General features: G+C 32.8%; 2 protein-coding genes across 2 annotated transcripts; both read left to right on the plus strand.

The window, feature by feature from the left end:
* The first annotated feature begins 2,940 nt into the window (after positions 1–2,940).
* LOC18094153 (zinc finger CCCH domain-containing protein 12) lies at positions 2,941–6,458 on the plus strand. Its single transcript, XM_006368325.3, has 2 exons — positions 2,941–4,619; positions 5,798–6,458. Exons 1-2 carry the CDS (start codon positions 3,767–3,769, stop codon positions 6,076–6,078), a joined length of 1,134 nt encoding a protein of 377 aa, XP_006368387.1. The 5' UTR covers positions 2,941–3,766; the 3' UTR covers positions 6,079–6,458.
* Positions 6,459–7,465: 1,007 nt separating this feature from the next.
* Positions 7,466–9,184, plus strand: LOC18094154 (RING-H2 finger protein ATL29). The gene has a single exon (XM_006368326.3). It carries the CDS (start codon positions 8,062–8,064, stop codon positions 8,929–8,931), a length of 870 nt encoding a protein of 289 aa, XP_006368388.2. The 5' UTR covers positions 7,466–8,061; the 3' UTR covers positions 8,932–9,184.
* The last annotated feature ends 5,797 nt before the right edge of the window (positions 9,185–14,981 follow it).

Below are 14,981 nucleotides of genomic sequence, written 5' to 3' on the forward strand. Positions count from 1 at the left end.
AAGCTTTGATTACATTTCAAAAAATTATTTTTTTTAATTCAGTTTTAGAAATTCCTAAAACTCTTGAAGACGCTATTGAATGTAAACAAAAGCAATTCCATTCATTTAAAATGATATTAATATAACATATAAGGATGAAATTGCATTAAAATAAAGTTTGATGATCAAAATAAAATATAAAAAACAATATTGCTCTTTTAACAGTGCCATCCACTTGAATTCACTCTAGCACGTGAATTTCAATTTTTTTTGGGTATTATTTTGGTAATAGATAGTACAAGATTGATTACTATGCTACATCATGGGTTGGGTCATATTTTTACTAACATAAAAAAGAATGTTCAGGAGATACGAATATTTTTAAAGAAATAAGAAATATTGGAGACATGAGTCATTAAATTAACCAAATCCAATAAAAAAATGTTAATTTAATAACATGGTAAAAAAAAAAGGCATGACAATAAATAAAGCGAATTTTTTTTGGCAATAATAACTATAAAAAAGGAGCTAGTAATATCATACTCAGAAGGAGAAGAAAAAAAAAATTGTTGGAGACTCTCAATCATTTCATCGTGGACATCGCCTCACCACCAGAAAATGCTCACCAAGATGGTTCTAATGCTATAATGAAAGGTTGCATGACAATATAAAAAAAGATGCAACGACCTAAAAACCATAAAATATCATAAAGTAAATATCTCATTCGTTTATCTAATCAATTAATTTAATTTAACTAAAAAACAAAAAAAAATTAAAAATGCTAAATCTAACAAATAACAACGGTAAAAAAGACCCAGGATAACCCGTGTCATTTTTAAAATTAGTAAAAAATAATCTTTTAAACTCACAACCCATGAAATCTTAATTCTGGATTCAATCAAGAAGTTCATTTTCCAACTAATTTAATTTTAAATGATGAAATAAAAAAAATAAATCTAAAAATATTTGCCAAAGTAATTCAAATGGCAATCAAAAGAATAAGAATGAAATTTGATGTAAAATTAAAATTAAACTACATTTAGAGGGATGAAATTAAAAAAATAAATTTAATTAAGAAAGGGAAGCAAAACAAAACAAATAGTAATCAAAAGAATGCAGATCAAATCTGACAGATGAAAAAATATATATAAAAAATCAATTTTATAAATCATCTCAAATAAAAATAAATATATAAAACATGGTCTAAATTTAAAGGAAAAGAAATTTGAAGGGCTGCTTTGAAAATATGAAGGTTCAGGTGGGAAAAAAAAAGAAAAAGAGAGAAACAATGATAAAAAAAAAAGGGTTGTTGATGCTAAAATAAAGGTTCGCACACAACATGCGCTATCTTGGAAGGGAAAGGTTGTCAAGACAATTCAAACGCCACTTTGAAAGCCATCATTTGATCATTGCGCCACTTTGCACGTGCTAGGTCGAACGGTGTAGCTTTAATCCATGCGTGTAATGTTGGCATTAATTTTTCTTTTAATAATATTTGTATTTATTCTTTATTTCAGCTTTTATAGCACTACACCAACCCACACTAGCTAGAAAACCAATAAAAAAATTTCTTTTATAATCTCTAATCAATCTCTCAGGTTTAATCTTCTAAACTCGCAATCCATGAAATTCTAAACTCGGGTTCAACTAAGAAACTCATTTTTTAACTAATTTAATGTAAAATGATGAAATAGAAAAATATTTAAATCTAAAAAAAATTCCGAAGTAATTCAAATAACAATCAAAAGAATAAAGATCAAATTTGATGTAAAATTAAAATTAAACTAAATGTCGAAGGGTAAAATTAAAAAGTAAATTTAATTACGAAAAGGAAGCAAAACAAAACAAATAATAAAAAAAAAACAAGAATCAAATCTGATAGATAATTTTTTTAAAAAAATCAATTTTATAAATCATCTTAAATTAAATTAAATTAATAATAATAATAATAATAAAAAAAAAAACATGATTTTAATTTGAAGGATTGCTTTGAAAATATGGAGGTTGAAAATAAAGGAGAAGAGAGAAAAGAATAATAAAAAGGTCGTTGATGCTAAAATAAAGGTTCGCACGCAACATGCACCGTCTTGGAAGGGCAAGGCTATCAAGATGATTTAAACGCTGCTCTGAAAACCACCATTTGAATATCATGTCACCTTGCATGTGCCAGGTCGAACGGTGTGGCTTCAATCCATGCGTGCAATGCTAGCATCAATTTGTTTTTAATAATATTTGTATTTATTCTTTGTTTCAGCTTTTATAGCACCACACCAACCCACACTAGTTGGAAAACCAATAAAAAAAAATTCTCTTATAATCTCTAATCAATTTCCAAAGTTTAATCTTCTAAACTCGTAACCCTTGAAATTCTAAACTTGGGTTCAATCAAGAAACTTATTTTTCAACTAATTTAATATTAAATAATAAAATAGAAAAATATTATAAATAATCTCAAATAAAATAAATAATAATAGTAATAATAATAAAAATAAAAACATGATCTAAATTTGAAAAAAGAAACAATTTAAAAGGCTGTTTTGAAAATAAAAAAGATTATGGTAAGAAAATCAAGGAGAAGAGTGGAAAGAATGATAAAAAAATTTTATTAATACTAAAATAAAGTTTGTAAATAACACATATCACCTTGAAGAGAAAAGCTACCAAGACGATCCAAACATCGCCTACCCAATTGAAAAGCCCAAATGGCCTGGGGATACAATTAATATAAATATTTTTGGAAACAAAATTGATTATATCCCAATAATTTGGGGGTATATTTGAGGTTTTTCCTTTGGGTTTTAACAAGGGTGGAAAAAGGAAAAAAAGAGTAATGTTAGTATAAATGTTTTTTAATTTTAATCAATCAAGTATGTGAATTTTAATTTTTATTACGATAAAAAGTGAGAAGCTGGTGTACTAAATAAAATTCTTTATCTGATATCATATCCAAACATTCTTGAGATCTTCTCAATGAAGATTGGAGCAGATCATTTATAAACGAAATGACACAAGAACAAAAGGAAGGAAGGAAGGAAGGAAGAAATTTGGACATGGAGTACATTTCAGATTTCTCTTCTCGATAACTTCATTGATTTCTTTTTTTATTATTATTGGAACAGAGTTTTTGTGTATTTTTGGAAAATCGAAATCTAATCTATCTATTTCCTGTCGCTCTCCTACAACCAAAATCCATCTCTATATTTCGAAGCTTTATCACCACCCTTCAAAAAGTCTACATGCTTTGTTTCCACTTTAGACACTCAAATTTTCTATTTTCACTCCCATTTTTCTCTTAATAGTTTCTAAATTCTCCTCCATATCCCAAGCCCCTGGATCCAAAACCCATTTATCCATGAATTTTCAGGTTTTACCTGCTGCTGCTGTACTTGTATTTCAATATTTATCTCATTTTCACTGCAAGTTTTATTGAAAACCCTTTTGAATCTTGTCTTAGAAGTGTTAACTAAAAACCCATTTCAAGAATTCAGGTAATTGAATGTCAAGTTTCCTCCTTTGATCAGGTAATTGAAAACCCTTTAATTTCAGTTCTTTCTGCATCGGATGTTGTTTTAGGTCAAGCTCTGTGTTACTCGGTCCTTGGTGTGTTAATTAAATTATCCGTTTCTCAAATTTTGCTAATTTCACATCCTTGCTTCATTTCTATCAATTTTAGTTCATGGGTTTCGTGTTTTATGTACTGTTTTTTTCATCTTCATCACCAGTTAGGGTTTCATCTTCAAAGTTTTCAACTTTAATATCATCTGGTTAGTTGGTTTTAAGTTATAAAATGGATTACAATAGGGATTTTTCTGGTGTAAATGTAATTCCAATTACTGGTCCAGATAGCTGGATTTCAAATTCCTCTGATTCCAATTCTGTTTGGGCCACAGAAGATGATTACCGTTTTTGGAATAATTCTGATGGCCTTAATGACAACACTCCTTCCAATTCTAATTACCAATCCTCAGAAACACTTTCTGGTAGCGAACCACCAAATAAGAAATCGAAAAACAATTCCCAGGAATTGAATTCAAAGAAATCGATTGGGAAAATGTTTTTCAAGACCAAACTTTGCTGTAAGTTCCGGGCAGGCACATGCCCTTACATCACAAATTGCAACTTTGCACACAGCATGGAGGAGCTTCGGCGTCCACCTCCAAACTGGCAGGAGATAGTGGCTGCGCATGAAGAAGAGAGAGGGAACACAGTGGATGCCAGAGAGGAATTTCAAATCCCATCAATAGTGGGATTTGGAGCGGAGACACAGCGGTCTTATAAAGGGAGGCATTGTAAGAAGTTTTATACAGAGGAAGGGTGTCCGTATGGAGATAATTGCACGTTTTTGCACGATGAGCAGTCAAAGAATCGGGAGAGTGTGGCAATAAGTTTGGGGCCTGGAGGGTATGGAGGTGGTGGTGGTGGAGGTGGAGGTGGAGGAGGTGGAGGTGGAGGTGGAGGTGGAGGAGGAGGAGGTGGAGGTGGAGGTGGAGGTGGAGGAGGAGGAGGAGGAGGAGGAAATGCAGGTAGCAATGCAGTTAATGTGAAGCCATCAAATTGGAAGACAAGAATTTGTAACAAGTGGGAACTTACTGGATATTGCCCATTTGGGAATAAGTGTCACTTTGCTCATGGAGTAGGAGGTATGCCTCATGAATTGTGAATTTTGTACCATTGATGATTTCAGTTTTCGGTAAGGACTAGGATTTATGAGCAGGAGAAATTTTCTATTGATTATTTGGTACTGAATAAATGTAAAAGGTCGTGACTTCTATAATTTTGAAAGAGTTGTTTGGTTGCATATGTTATTTAAGGGTGCCCCAGTATTAGAAAGTGGAACATGTTTGATTGATTTCGATGCCAGACAAATAGAAGACTTATGTTTTTCTTTTTTTCTTTTTTTGGTATGTCGTGTGTCATGGCTGTGCATATCTTTTATGGAAGTATTAGCTGGCATGTACTACCAGTTGAAGGACGTATATTTCTTAGTTTAATGGTTTAAGATGTTCACACATCTCAATTTCTGAATAAAATAGATATTTGTTTATGTTCCTGACCTGAAAACGCTTCGGTTTGGGGGCATTTTGATTCTTGTACTGCTAAGTAACTAGCTGCAATGCCTTCATAACAGAAGGTGAATGACAATTTTCCAGCTAACCTGGGACTTCATTTGAGTTTTGTTACATTAGTTGGTGCCATAAACTGCTGACATTTTATGAATGCTTAACATGAGCTATCTTGCTGTTGTTTACACCACATGACTATCCAAAGATCGCTTTGTTTTATTTCCCCTCTTATTTCCCAATTAAATTAAAGGAAAATTTAAATGTCTTTCCATAGTATTAGATAATTTGCAGTGAGATTTCATTTCCTTTACTTCTGGTCTGATATGCTGTTGCTTGATGCGTGTTTCTTTAACAATTTATAAGTTTGTTGTTTAATGCAAACTGTTGAAAGGTTCCACATATCAAATGAGAATTGAAATGCCATTCTTATCTTATTCAAAAGTACAAATGCCTAACATGTGGCATGTTTTCTGTCATTAGATTTCCTTGGTCATGTTTATGAACATCTGATAATTGCTGGTTTTATCCTTTTTCCCCTTTGCATGGATAAGAACATGAAACACAGTTTTTTTTTTCAAAGAGGAATACTAGTTGTTGTTCTCTATGTGTTGGATTAATGTCGGTTCAGAGTACTAGCATGATGATGGAGCTGCTCTTTTGTTTTCCCCTTTCTTTCTTTGGTTCTATTTTTTTCCCCTTTGATGTGATTGAAGCATGCTAGATGTTAACTTTGGAGTTGAATTGTCTGACTGCAGAGTTACACCGTTACGGTGGAGGGCTTGTGGAGATGGATGCAAAAGATTCTGCTTTTGTCCCTGTTGAGTCAAAGCAGGGAGGAGTGCCTTCAAAAACTCCACCAGAAACTGTGGTCGCATCAGTTACTTCTGTGCCTAATTCAGATGTTTATCACCTTGGAGTTCCGTCACAGAAATCATCTATTCTTATTCAGAGGCCTGGACAAAGAACTCATCAGAAATGGAAGGGTCCAGACAAAATCAGTAGGATATATGGTGACTGGATTGATGACATTGAATAGGGTCAGGTTTTTTTTTCCTGTGTAGCATTCTGATAGAATTTAAAATGTTCAAGGACACGTGCAAGAAGGTTTAAATGGCCAAGTGCAGAGTTTGTTTTCTTGAGACTTGAAGAGATTGGGAAGCTTCAGCCCTTAGATTGAAGAGGTCTATGTTTACTGGCTTGAAGTTTCAGGATGATCCCTTGCTCATTGGAATGTCAAACCCGTAGTGTTTATGCATGAATTTGAGTTTCCAGTGTGGAAATTTGAAGCTTGTACTGCATTTATAGTGTTGATCTTTGTAGTGAAGTATGATAACTGGATGTCTCGTATCCAAGGAGATCTGTTGTCTTTGTAGTTGTACCACTTTGGATTAATTTCCCAATTTAATATTTAGCTCCCACGGTCTCCCCCTCTCATTAATTGCAGTTTTAGCTGGGATGTGCAGGTCAGCAGGTGTCAAACAACTTTTGTCATGAAATTTGCACGTTCTGAGCTATAAGATGGACGACAAGGGAGACTGGTTATGTGAGGCCGTATCTGCTTAGGTAAACAGAAAGTCGAAATTGAGCTGGGCAAATTTTGAGATTATTTTTTGGATGAAAAAACCATGAATCCTACCTTTGTTCTAATATCATTATGAACCCTTGTTGTGCAAAATTTATGCACAGTTTGCCTTTTGGATATGATTGTCTTGCCATTTTTTTTCTTGTCTTTTTGAGAAGATCTGTTTGCCATTAGCATTTGTAAGAAGGGAATATGAAAATAGAAAATAAAAGGAGAGAGAAAAACCTATGAGGAGGTGTTGGAAAAGACCGGGGTAAATCACTGTGCTTTAGGATCTGGTATAATGATGTCCCGGCAGCATCTTATAACCTACTCAACGGTCGCTAGTTTATCAACCCTGCGTTATATTTTTATTCAAGGAGGGTTTTGATCAAATTTGATGCAGGTATATGTGGGCGACGACATTGTTTTTAGTCTCTCCACATAAAGACCTGTGGAATTTATCCAGAACTAGTGATACCGTGTGGTTGGAAAGGGGAAGCTTTTTTGCTGCCGCCTGTAGTGGTTGAATTGGAAAGCCTAAAAGATTCCTTATTTGCAGGACATTAATTTTGTTTTTCTCGATTCCCTTGATATACAGATTTTTGTCCCTGTAGCTGAGATGTGAAACCAAGACAGAAACTGATCTACTAGAAGCTATTCTAATTCCAAGGGTTCAAATGCTAGCAGAGTATATCGAGGAAACAATGAAACCAAAAAGTGCGCAATCAGTTATTACCATGTTAAGCTTTCCGCCATTATTACTGCCAAAGCTTGAAACATTGCATTTTAAGGTTACAAAAAGTAGTTGCACTAATTATGTACTGAGAGGTACCATGGCTTGAACCCTCGTCTAGTGGTTGGTTGGTAGGTTGGCTGGCTGGCATCATAACCCCGGACGGCCAAGGCAAGACCATATTAATCTCAGGTGTGACAGTAACATCACTCCAGATTCAATCTTGATTGTGATTTCGTGTGATTGGTACAAATGATCTGAATCTGGTTGGGTTGAGTGGGACATTTTGAGTTTGGTGATTATGTGAAAAGAGGACCAATGACCTAAAAAAGAAAAGTGTTACTATTTGTTTTGGCACAATAGGATGAGAGAAATTAGCTGAGCCAAAATTGCTGCTGTTCAGACAAAGCTCCTCACCCTTCTCACAAGGACTCGTTCAATGGCCATTATCTCTGTCAAGGGCAAGAAACCAATCATTCCACAGCCAAGGACAAGAAACTGATGTCTCTACATCACCGTTCCAAATTAAGCCACCTTCTTATATGATCCCAACCACATTGAAGTGCCTCTTTCTCTCTTCCTTATTAGGCCTCAAATTCAACCAACACAACAGAAATAGATTCATTTTCTCTTGGTTGAATTTCCCTTCATCCATGCAAAAACCTAAGGCCGGCGAAACTCCAAGCTCCGGCCAGCCGACTAGGCTACATCTCTGATCCTCGATGTCGTCTAATTCTTCATCATACCCAACAACTCTATCAATTGGCTCACCGGCAATAGCCCTACTTGTAACCGTAATTCTTCTTGTGCTCTTCTTTATAGGTTTCTTCTCTATATGCTTTTATAGATTTTTTATGGAAGGCATCGTCCACGGTTGGCATCTCAGGCAGAGTTCACTTGGCCTTGTAAATCCGGCTAGTTCAAAAGAGAATCCCGGACTTGATTCTTCACAAATACAACTTTTTCCAACATTTACATATTCAAGCGTCAAAGATTTTCGACGCGAACAACACGGACTTGAATGTGCAATTTGCTTGGCAGAGTTTTCCGATGAAGATCTAGTACGCCTTTTAACGGTTTGCTACCATGTTTTCCACCAAGAATGCATTGATCTTTGGCTTGAATCCCACAAAACATGTCCAGTTTGTCGTAGAGATCTTGACTTGCCTAAGGAAGCATTGGAAAAGGCTCGGATAGGAGATCACCGAGCGGACATTAATGTGCATGATACTAATGAAACAAATGTATTGCTAGAGCATGCCATTAGCATTCATGTTAGCGAAGATAGTGGCGAGGAAGGTAGAGAAGGACATGGTAGAGGAAGCTCGACTCAGGATGTGGACAGACAAAACGAAGGGCATGAAAAGATATTGGGAATGTCAAGGTCACACTCGACAGGGCACTCAATTCTAGCAACTAGAGAAGAAGAGGATAGATATACTTTGAGATTGATGGAACGTGTGAAGGTAAAAATTACAAGGGGGCATTGTGCAACAGGAAGTTGTATTACGTTTGGGGACTACTCAGGCCCTATGAATGATGGCCATGGAGGCTTCTCAGGGTGGTCGCATGGAGGCATCAAAAGAGAATAACGCTTCTATTATGCTCTCCTTTCTTCCTTTTCTAGCACAACATTTTGATTACATTATTTTGTACTTTTTGATCAGTCTAAAAAATTATACAGAATTTATTCAAAGTTGGCTTGCCGTCATTCTGCTGTTTGTAGGCCTCAGAAAAATGCTTAGATACGAGCTTATTGATTCCCTGTCAAAACCGGATTAAGGTATTTAGCTTGCTCTCTTGTTGCCGTTGCCTTATATATAGTCAAATCTTTCCTCTTATGAACAGGACATGGTTGCAACTTTTAAATGGATGACTGTAAGCTTTATAACTGAGATTTTATGAATGCTTTCTCCTGTATAAACACTTTCTTTGTTGCTGAAAGACTTTACAACAAAGTTTTAAATCCTTAGAACTGTCAAGAATATTACTGGACACAAATTTAAGTACCTGCAAAAACAAGCACTTGTGTGTAAATATTTAATTTTATCAAAATATATGAATAGGTCAAGTATTTATTTAAATTATTCATACAAAAAAATAAAATAATAATTTGATTATTTTCTTGAATTTGATTTGTAGTGACTTTATTTATTTATGAGATCAAGTTAAGATTTGTGCTTTACAAGAACATGAATATAGATGTGCACCGCAGAACAAGATTTGATGATTTGATATTTTATAAAATATCTTTGATTTGTCTTCAAAGTGTTGCTGAAGAAAGCTTGAGAGCTTTTGTAAGAGTTTCCTTACTTAAAAAGCTTATCTTGAAGAAAATTTTGTATTTTCTTTGAAAAAAAATGTTCTTTATATCTAGAGTGAGACCCTTTATATAGAGATTTGTAGAGGTATTCAAGTTTTTTGTCAATACCGCATGATATAATTTATTTATTGATTTTTATTTGTGGGATCTTGTATTAATGATAAATATCTTAAATATCTCCTCCCATGTGTCAGCTTTTCATTGACAAAAAAATAAAAAAATAAAGGCTCATTTATTTTCCATGTCATTTATCTCAAATTTATTTTATTTTTATGTAACAATGAAATAAAAATAACACAACAAATTTTGATTGGTTGAAAAATTTTATTTTTATAGATTCCTCCTCAAGATAAGCTCACTTGAACTTAAAAATAAATGGACATGTCTAAAAAAATAAATATAGTTAAGAGTGTTTTATATGTTGAATATATTTTTAGCTAAATTAGTACATTGTTGCTTGGAATTTCACACAAATTAGTACCATTTAACTAAAATTTATTTAATCATATTAAATTCTCACAATAAATTATTATAGATATTTTTTTATTGTGAAAATAAAACATAATTATCAAAATTGGAAGTTTATGTGTCAATTTTGATTAAAATTTATCAAATAAATGATAGAATCAAAGTTTAATGCTAGATTTGAAGCAATTATAGATTTTAGAAACTAAATTGAAAATTATAAAACCCACTCTAAGCATGTACTATAGCAATGAATGGTAACCAACAACTTTGACCGGCTCATGAGAATTCTTTCTTTGTCGAAAGTGGTTACTATAAAATCTTGTTTTTGTTGACCTTTAGGTCATACATTTATGTTTTTATATATTTTGATGATAACAATAATATAAAAATTAAATTAATTATATGCTTGGTTAAAAATAAACTTTAAATAGGTTTTATACGAAAAACACATCTACAAGCATGATGAAAGTAAAATGAAGACTTAGTTTAAGTAAATATTTTTGGTGTTAAATGTAAATTTTTATATCCTACTTGATAGTACAAATTAAAATGAATGTTCACATTTCATTTTGCATGCATTTTAAAATGATTGATAAAACAGTTCTAAGAATTTACCTAGGATTAAAACTAACAAATTTAGATTTTGCATGACCAAATGAACTAATCGACCGTTTGTTCATTTGTGATGAGCACATGAGAATTCTACAACAACCGATCGACCATTTCATTTGTTATTGGGACTGCAACGGCTATAAACAATTAGTTTATATATATATATATGGAATCAAAATATATATGTTATACAAGCTAATCATAAAAGCAAAAGAACTTCAAAATCATTGATCCTTAATCAATATTCATATTTGTGCAATCAAATCTTCATAGTCGTGCACAAGAACATACATTCTCATTCTCATAACACTTAAATACTTTTAAATCCCTTGAGTGCTATTTAATGAGATATAAAAATGATTAGATTTTTAGTTGTAAAATCTACTCTATTAAGAGAATAATTCTGTAACAACAAAATCACATTTATAAAACTAACAAATTTGGATTTTGCATGAACCGGTCAACTATTTGGGTATACCAAATGAACTAATCGACCGTTTGTTCATTCGTGATGAGCACATGAGAATTCTACAACAACCGATCGACCATTTCATCTGTTATTGGGACTGCAACGGCTATAAACAATTAGTTTATATATATATATATATATAAGGAATCAAAATATATATATTATACAAGCTAATCATAAAAGCAAAAGAACTTCAAAATCATTGATCCTTAATCAATACTCATATTTGTGCAATCAAATCTTCATAGTCGTGCACAAGAACATACATTCTCATTCTCATAACACTTAAATACTTTTAAATCCCTTGAGTGCTATTTAATGAGATATAAAAATGCTTAGATTTTCAGTTGTAAAATCTACTCTATTAAGAGAATAATTCTGTAACAACAAAATCACATTTATAAACCTTGTTGTATTTAGTAACCCAATCAAAGAACTCTTATATATCCATATTTCTATGAAAGTTAGAGAAATATATTGTTAGTCATAATTCATTCTCCTCAAGATAAATTTATCTCTTAGGTTATGACTTGTCATTACCTATAAAACCCTTATAACCTTTTACAACTTCAACCACCAAACTCCTCCATATAAACAAGTTTTGGTTATTCATATAGGATTGCAGAAATATGTACGGGGTTTGGTTCACCTTGAGGTGAGTTCTCATATAAGTCCATTTTCTCATCAAGATTCTTGTTTATGCCTTTTCTTGGCGACAATTAATCTAGTTATTTAGTTATGTCTGCTAATGAATGCTTTATTGGATTAAAGTTCTATAACATGGTTCTCTAAGCTACCTTTTAATTCTTTTGTGATGCCTCTTAAGCCCTCACTACATCCTCCTAGATGGCTTTCACTCTTATATTATAGAGTGGGATGATGTTGTCAACATCTTTTTACATCAAAAAGATCAACCTGCTATAATACCAATTGACGCAATATATAATGAAAAATTGATAATTAGGATTTTTCAAGCCCTATGTTATAACCTGAAACTATAGAGAAAATATTTGTTCAATAAATTCCAAATAATATGAAATCAATTCTAAAATAACTTATAAATCTTTTTAAATAGGATTTAGTCTGAATTAGTTTAAAAAGGGGGGGAAAATCCCAAAACTACTAGGAAATTAAAGAATCTCAAAACTACTAGTCATATATCTGATGATGAAATATATGTTATAATACTTAACCTTTCTTTCATGACCCAAACATAATAAATTCAAACTATCATTAACATTCCCTTCCAATTGATAAACCTGATACATAATTGCAATCATTAACAGTTAAAGAGAAATGTTTAATGAAATTAAGTATTATAAGACACAAGAATTAGTAAGTAGTGATTACATATGTTCTGAATCATGTTGCAAATTGCTCATCTTGTAATTGAAAATTTTGAGATTTAATAAGATGTGAATTTTGAGATAGTAAAAATTGATGATGTTGCCTACAATGAATTTTTCAATTTATCAGTTTATGAGAGCATAGAAGAAAAATTATTTAAAAATAACAACATATTAATATTGTACTTGCTAAATAAAAGGTCTCAATTCATCGCAGTTAAATAGCACATAATTATGTGCATGTTTGAATTTGATTTCTGTTAAGTATCTTTCTTTTATTATATTTTTTGGTATTGGTCTCCATAATGAGAAAATATTGATAAATTCTTACTTGAAGACAATTATTCATCATCATTGCATTTTAGAACGCAGTTTATTCTTGCTCTCAAGTAAAACTCAAAATGGTACGAGATAAACATTAAGATCTTTTTTATAATATAAACCTCGTATATCGAAGCTTTAATATACACTATGTTCTTAATATATTTTTTTTAGAAGTATCTAAATAAAATTAAATGAATTTCTTAAATTTAATTTAAAAAAAAAACAATATAAATTTAAAAAGGAGCGATCGCTCATCAACGATCAGCAGTTTTTGATGGCTGTCATAGAATAGGAGCAAGGGTTCTAGGCTCCTAGCAATTTACAGCTAGCAGCTCCTAATTGTCCGTCCTTTTGTTGACAAGCTCAACTCAACTTCCAAGATGTCGATATAACAAGTTCTTAAAGATATATATACTGAAAGGCCAATGGAAGAAATATTTAGAGAAAATAAAATGATAAAAATCAGCCGTCACTTAAGTAGTGGTTCAACTCGCAAGGGCAATAGTTTTAAACTATAGGGGTAGAGGTGGATGCTGATGAACCTGCAAGGGTAAAAATGAAGCTCACCCTTCGGTTAACCTTTAATTATAGGCATAGCCTCACGTTGAATGTCCTGCTGAAATATAGAATTTCAGGAGTACATTCAAGTAACAGCACAGCTTCATCCTCTTGTTCACGTGATTTAATATGGAATTTCATCCTCTTGTCATGTCATGCCGCGTTATCACTGTTATTACAAGCACGCAGTCGGATTAATATATTTATTTTCATGCAGGTTCATACAGGGGAACAAGGAGTGCACTGGGATTTCATTTTCACACTAGCGGCTGGCATCCATAATTAACATCCATATGGAATTTCATCCTCTTGTCATGTCATGCCGCGTTATCACTGTTATTACAAGCACGCAGTCGGATTAATATATTTATTTTCATGCAGGTTCATACAGGGGAACAAGGAGTGCACTGGGATTTCATTTTCACACTAGCGGCTGGCATCCATAATTAACATCCCGCCACAATATTCAGGAATTCTAGGTGTAGCAATTCTTATTGGTATAATTGCTTTTCCTGGAGATGTGTTATAATTGCTTTCACTGAAGATTGATGAGTCATGGATTAAATGAGTACCTCCTTTCTAACAAAAAGGGAACAGATATCTTGAGAAAAAATAAGGAGGGAATATATAGTGTACTTGGTAAGGATAATTTCATCTGAACTGATCATTTAACGCTTATGTTATTGAAATGCAACACTTGTAGCATAGAAATATTCTCTTAATTTGTATTTTTGCCTTCCATTTCTTCTCCTCTAATGCATGATTCCTCCAAGGACCTTTATGAAGTAGTGCGATATCTGTTCATTTTAGGAACGATAAGCTGCATTTACAACTCTGGTTATGCTACTTATTTGATCCATGATCTTTGATCTGCAAGTATCCAGATTTTGCCTTGTAATCACTCAAATCTTTTTTAATTTAAAACCATTAGAAAAGCCCCCTGTTTTTTTTTTTTTCTTTTGCCTATGTAGTTGCATCAAAAAGTCAATTCACGCCCCATATAATGATTTTGATCGATTGCATCCAAAACTGCCTATATTTGGATCAGTTCGCCCCCCCTAACTGATCAAATGCCTTGAATTCAACAATAAATCCACTGATAAAAGATGTTGAAAAGAGAGGAAAAGAGGTATTGTTAAATTGAATTCATATGTCTTGCATGTGATCTTAAATTTGGCAGCGCAATCTGGCTTATGTTACCCTGGTGTTGGCTGAAATCTTTCAGGTGATTCCCATGTTATTCTTTTTTAAAAAAAAACTATATTTAAAATTCAATTCCGCATTTATTTTATATAATTGTTAGTTTAGGTTTCATGATGCAATTTCAAGCATTGTTTGCAGAAAGGATGATGTGTTCTCTGGTTAAAGAATTACTCATTCATGTGCGTGTTTGTTGCTAATATTTGATGCGGCTCCTGTTTCCATACAAGACTTGAGTTGGCACTACAGTGGGTGCTGTTCGATTATGCTATCGCATACCAGTGGGCTCATTTCTTCTGGTAAACGAAAGATTCTGTACTGAATTTGATGTTCTGAAAAGCT

The sequence above is a fragment of the Populus trichocarpa genome, chromosome 1 (genome assembly GCF_000002775.5).
Source record: "Populus trichocarpa isolate Nisqually-1 chromosome 1, P.trichocarpa_v4.1, whole genome shotgun sequence".
In the NCBI taxonomy this organism is placed as follows: Eukaryota; Viridiplantae; Streptophyta; class Magnoliopsida; order Malpighiales; family Salicaceae; genus Populus; species Populus trichocarpa.

Coding starts and splice junctions, on each gene's coding strand:
- LOC18094154 (XM_006368326.3), top strand. CDS start 8,062: ATGTCGTCTAATTCTTCATCATACCCAACAACTCTATCAATTGGCTCA.
- LOC18094153 (XM_006368325.3), top strand. CDS start 3,767: ATGGATTACAATAGGGATTTTTCTGGTGTAAATGTAATTCCAATTACT. Junction 4,620..5,797: donor CTTTGCTCATGGAGTAGGAG/GTATGCCTCATG, acceptor GTCTGACTGCAG/AGTTACACCGTTACGGTGGA.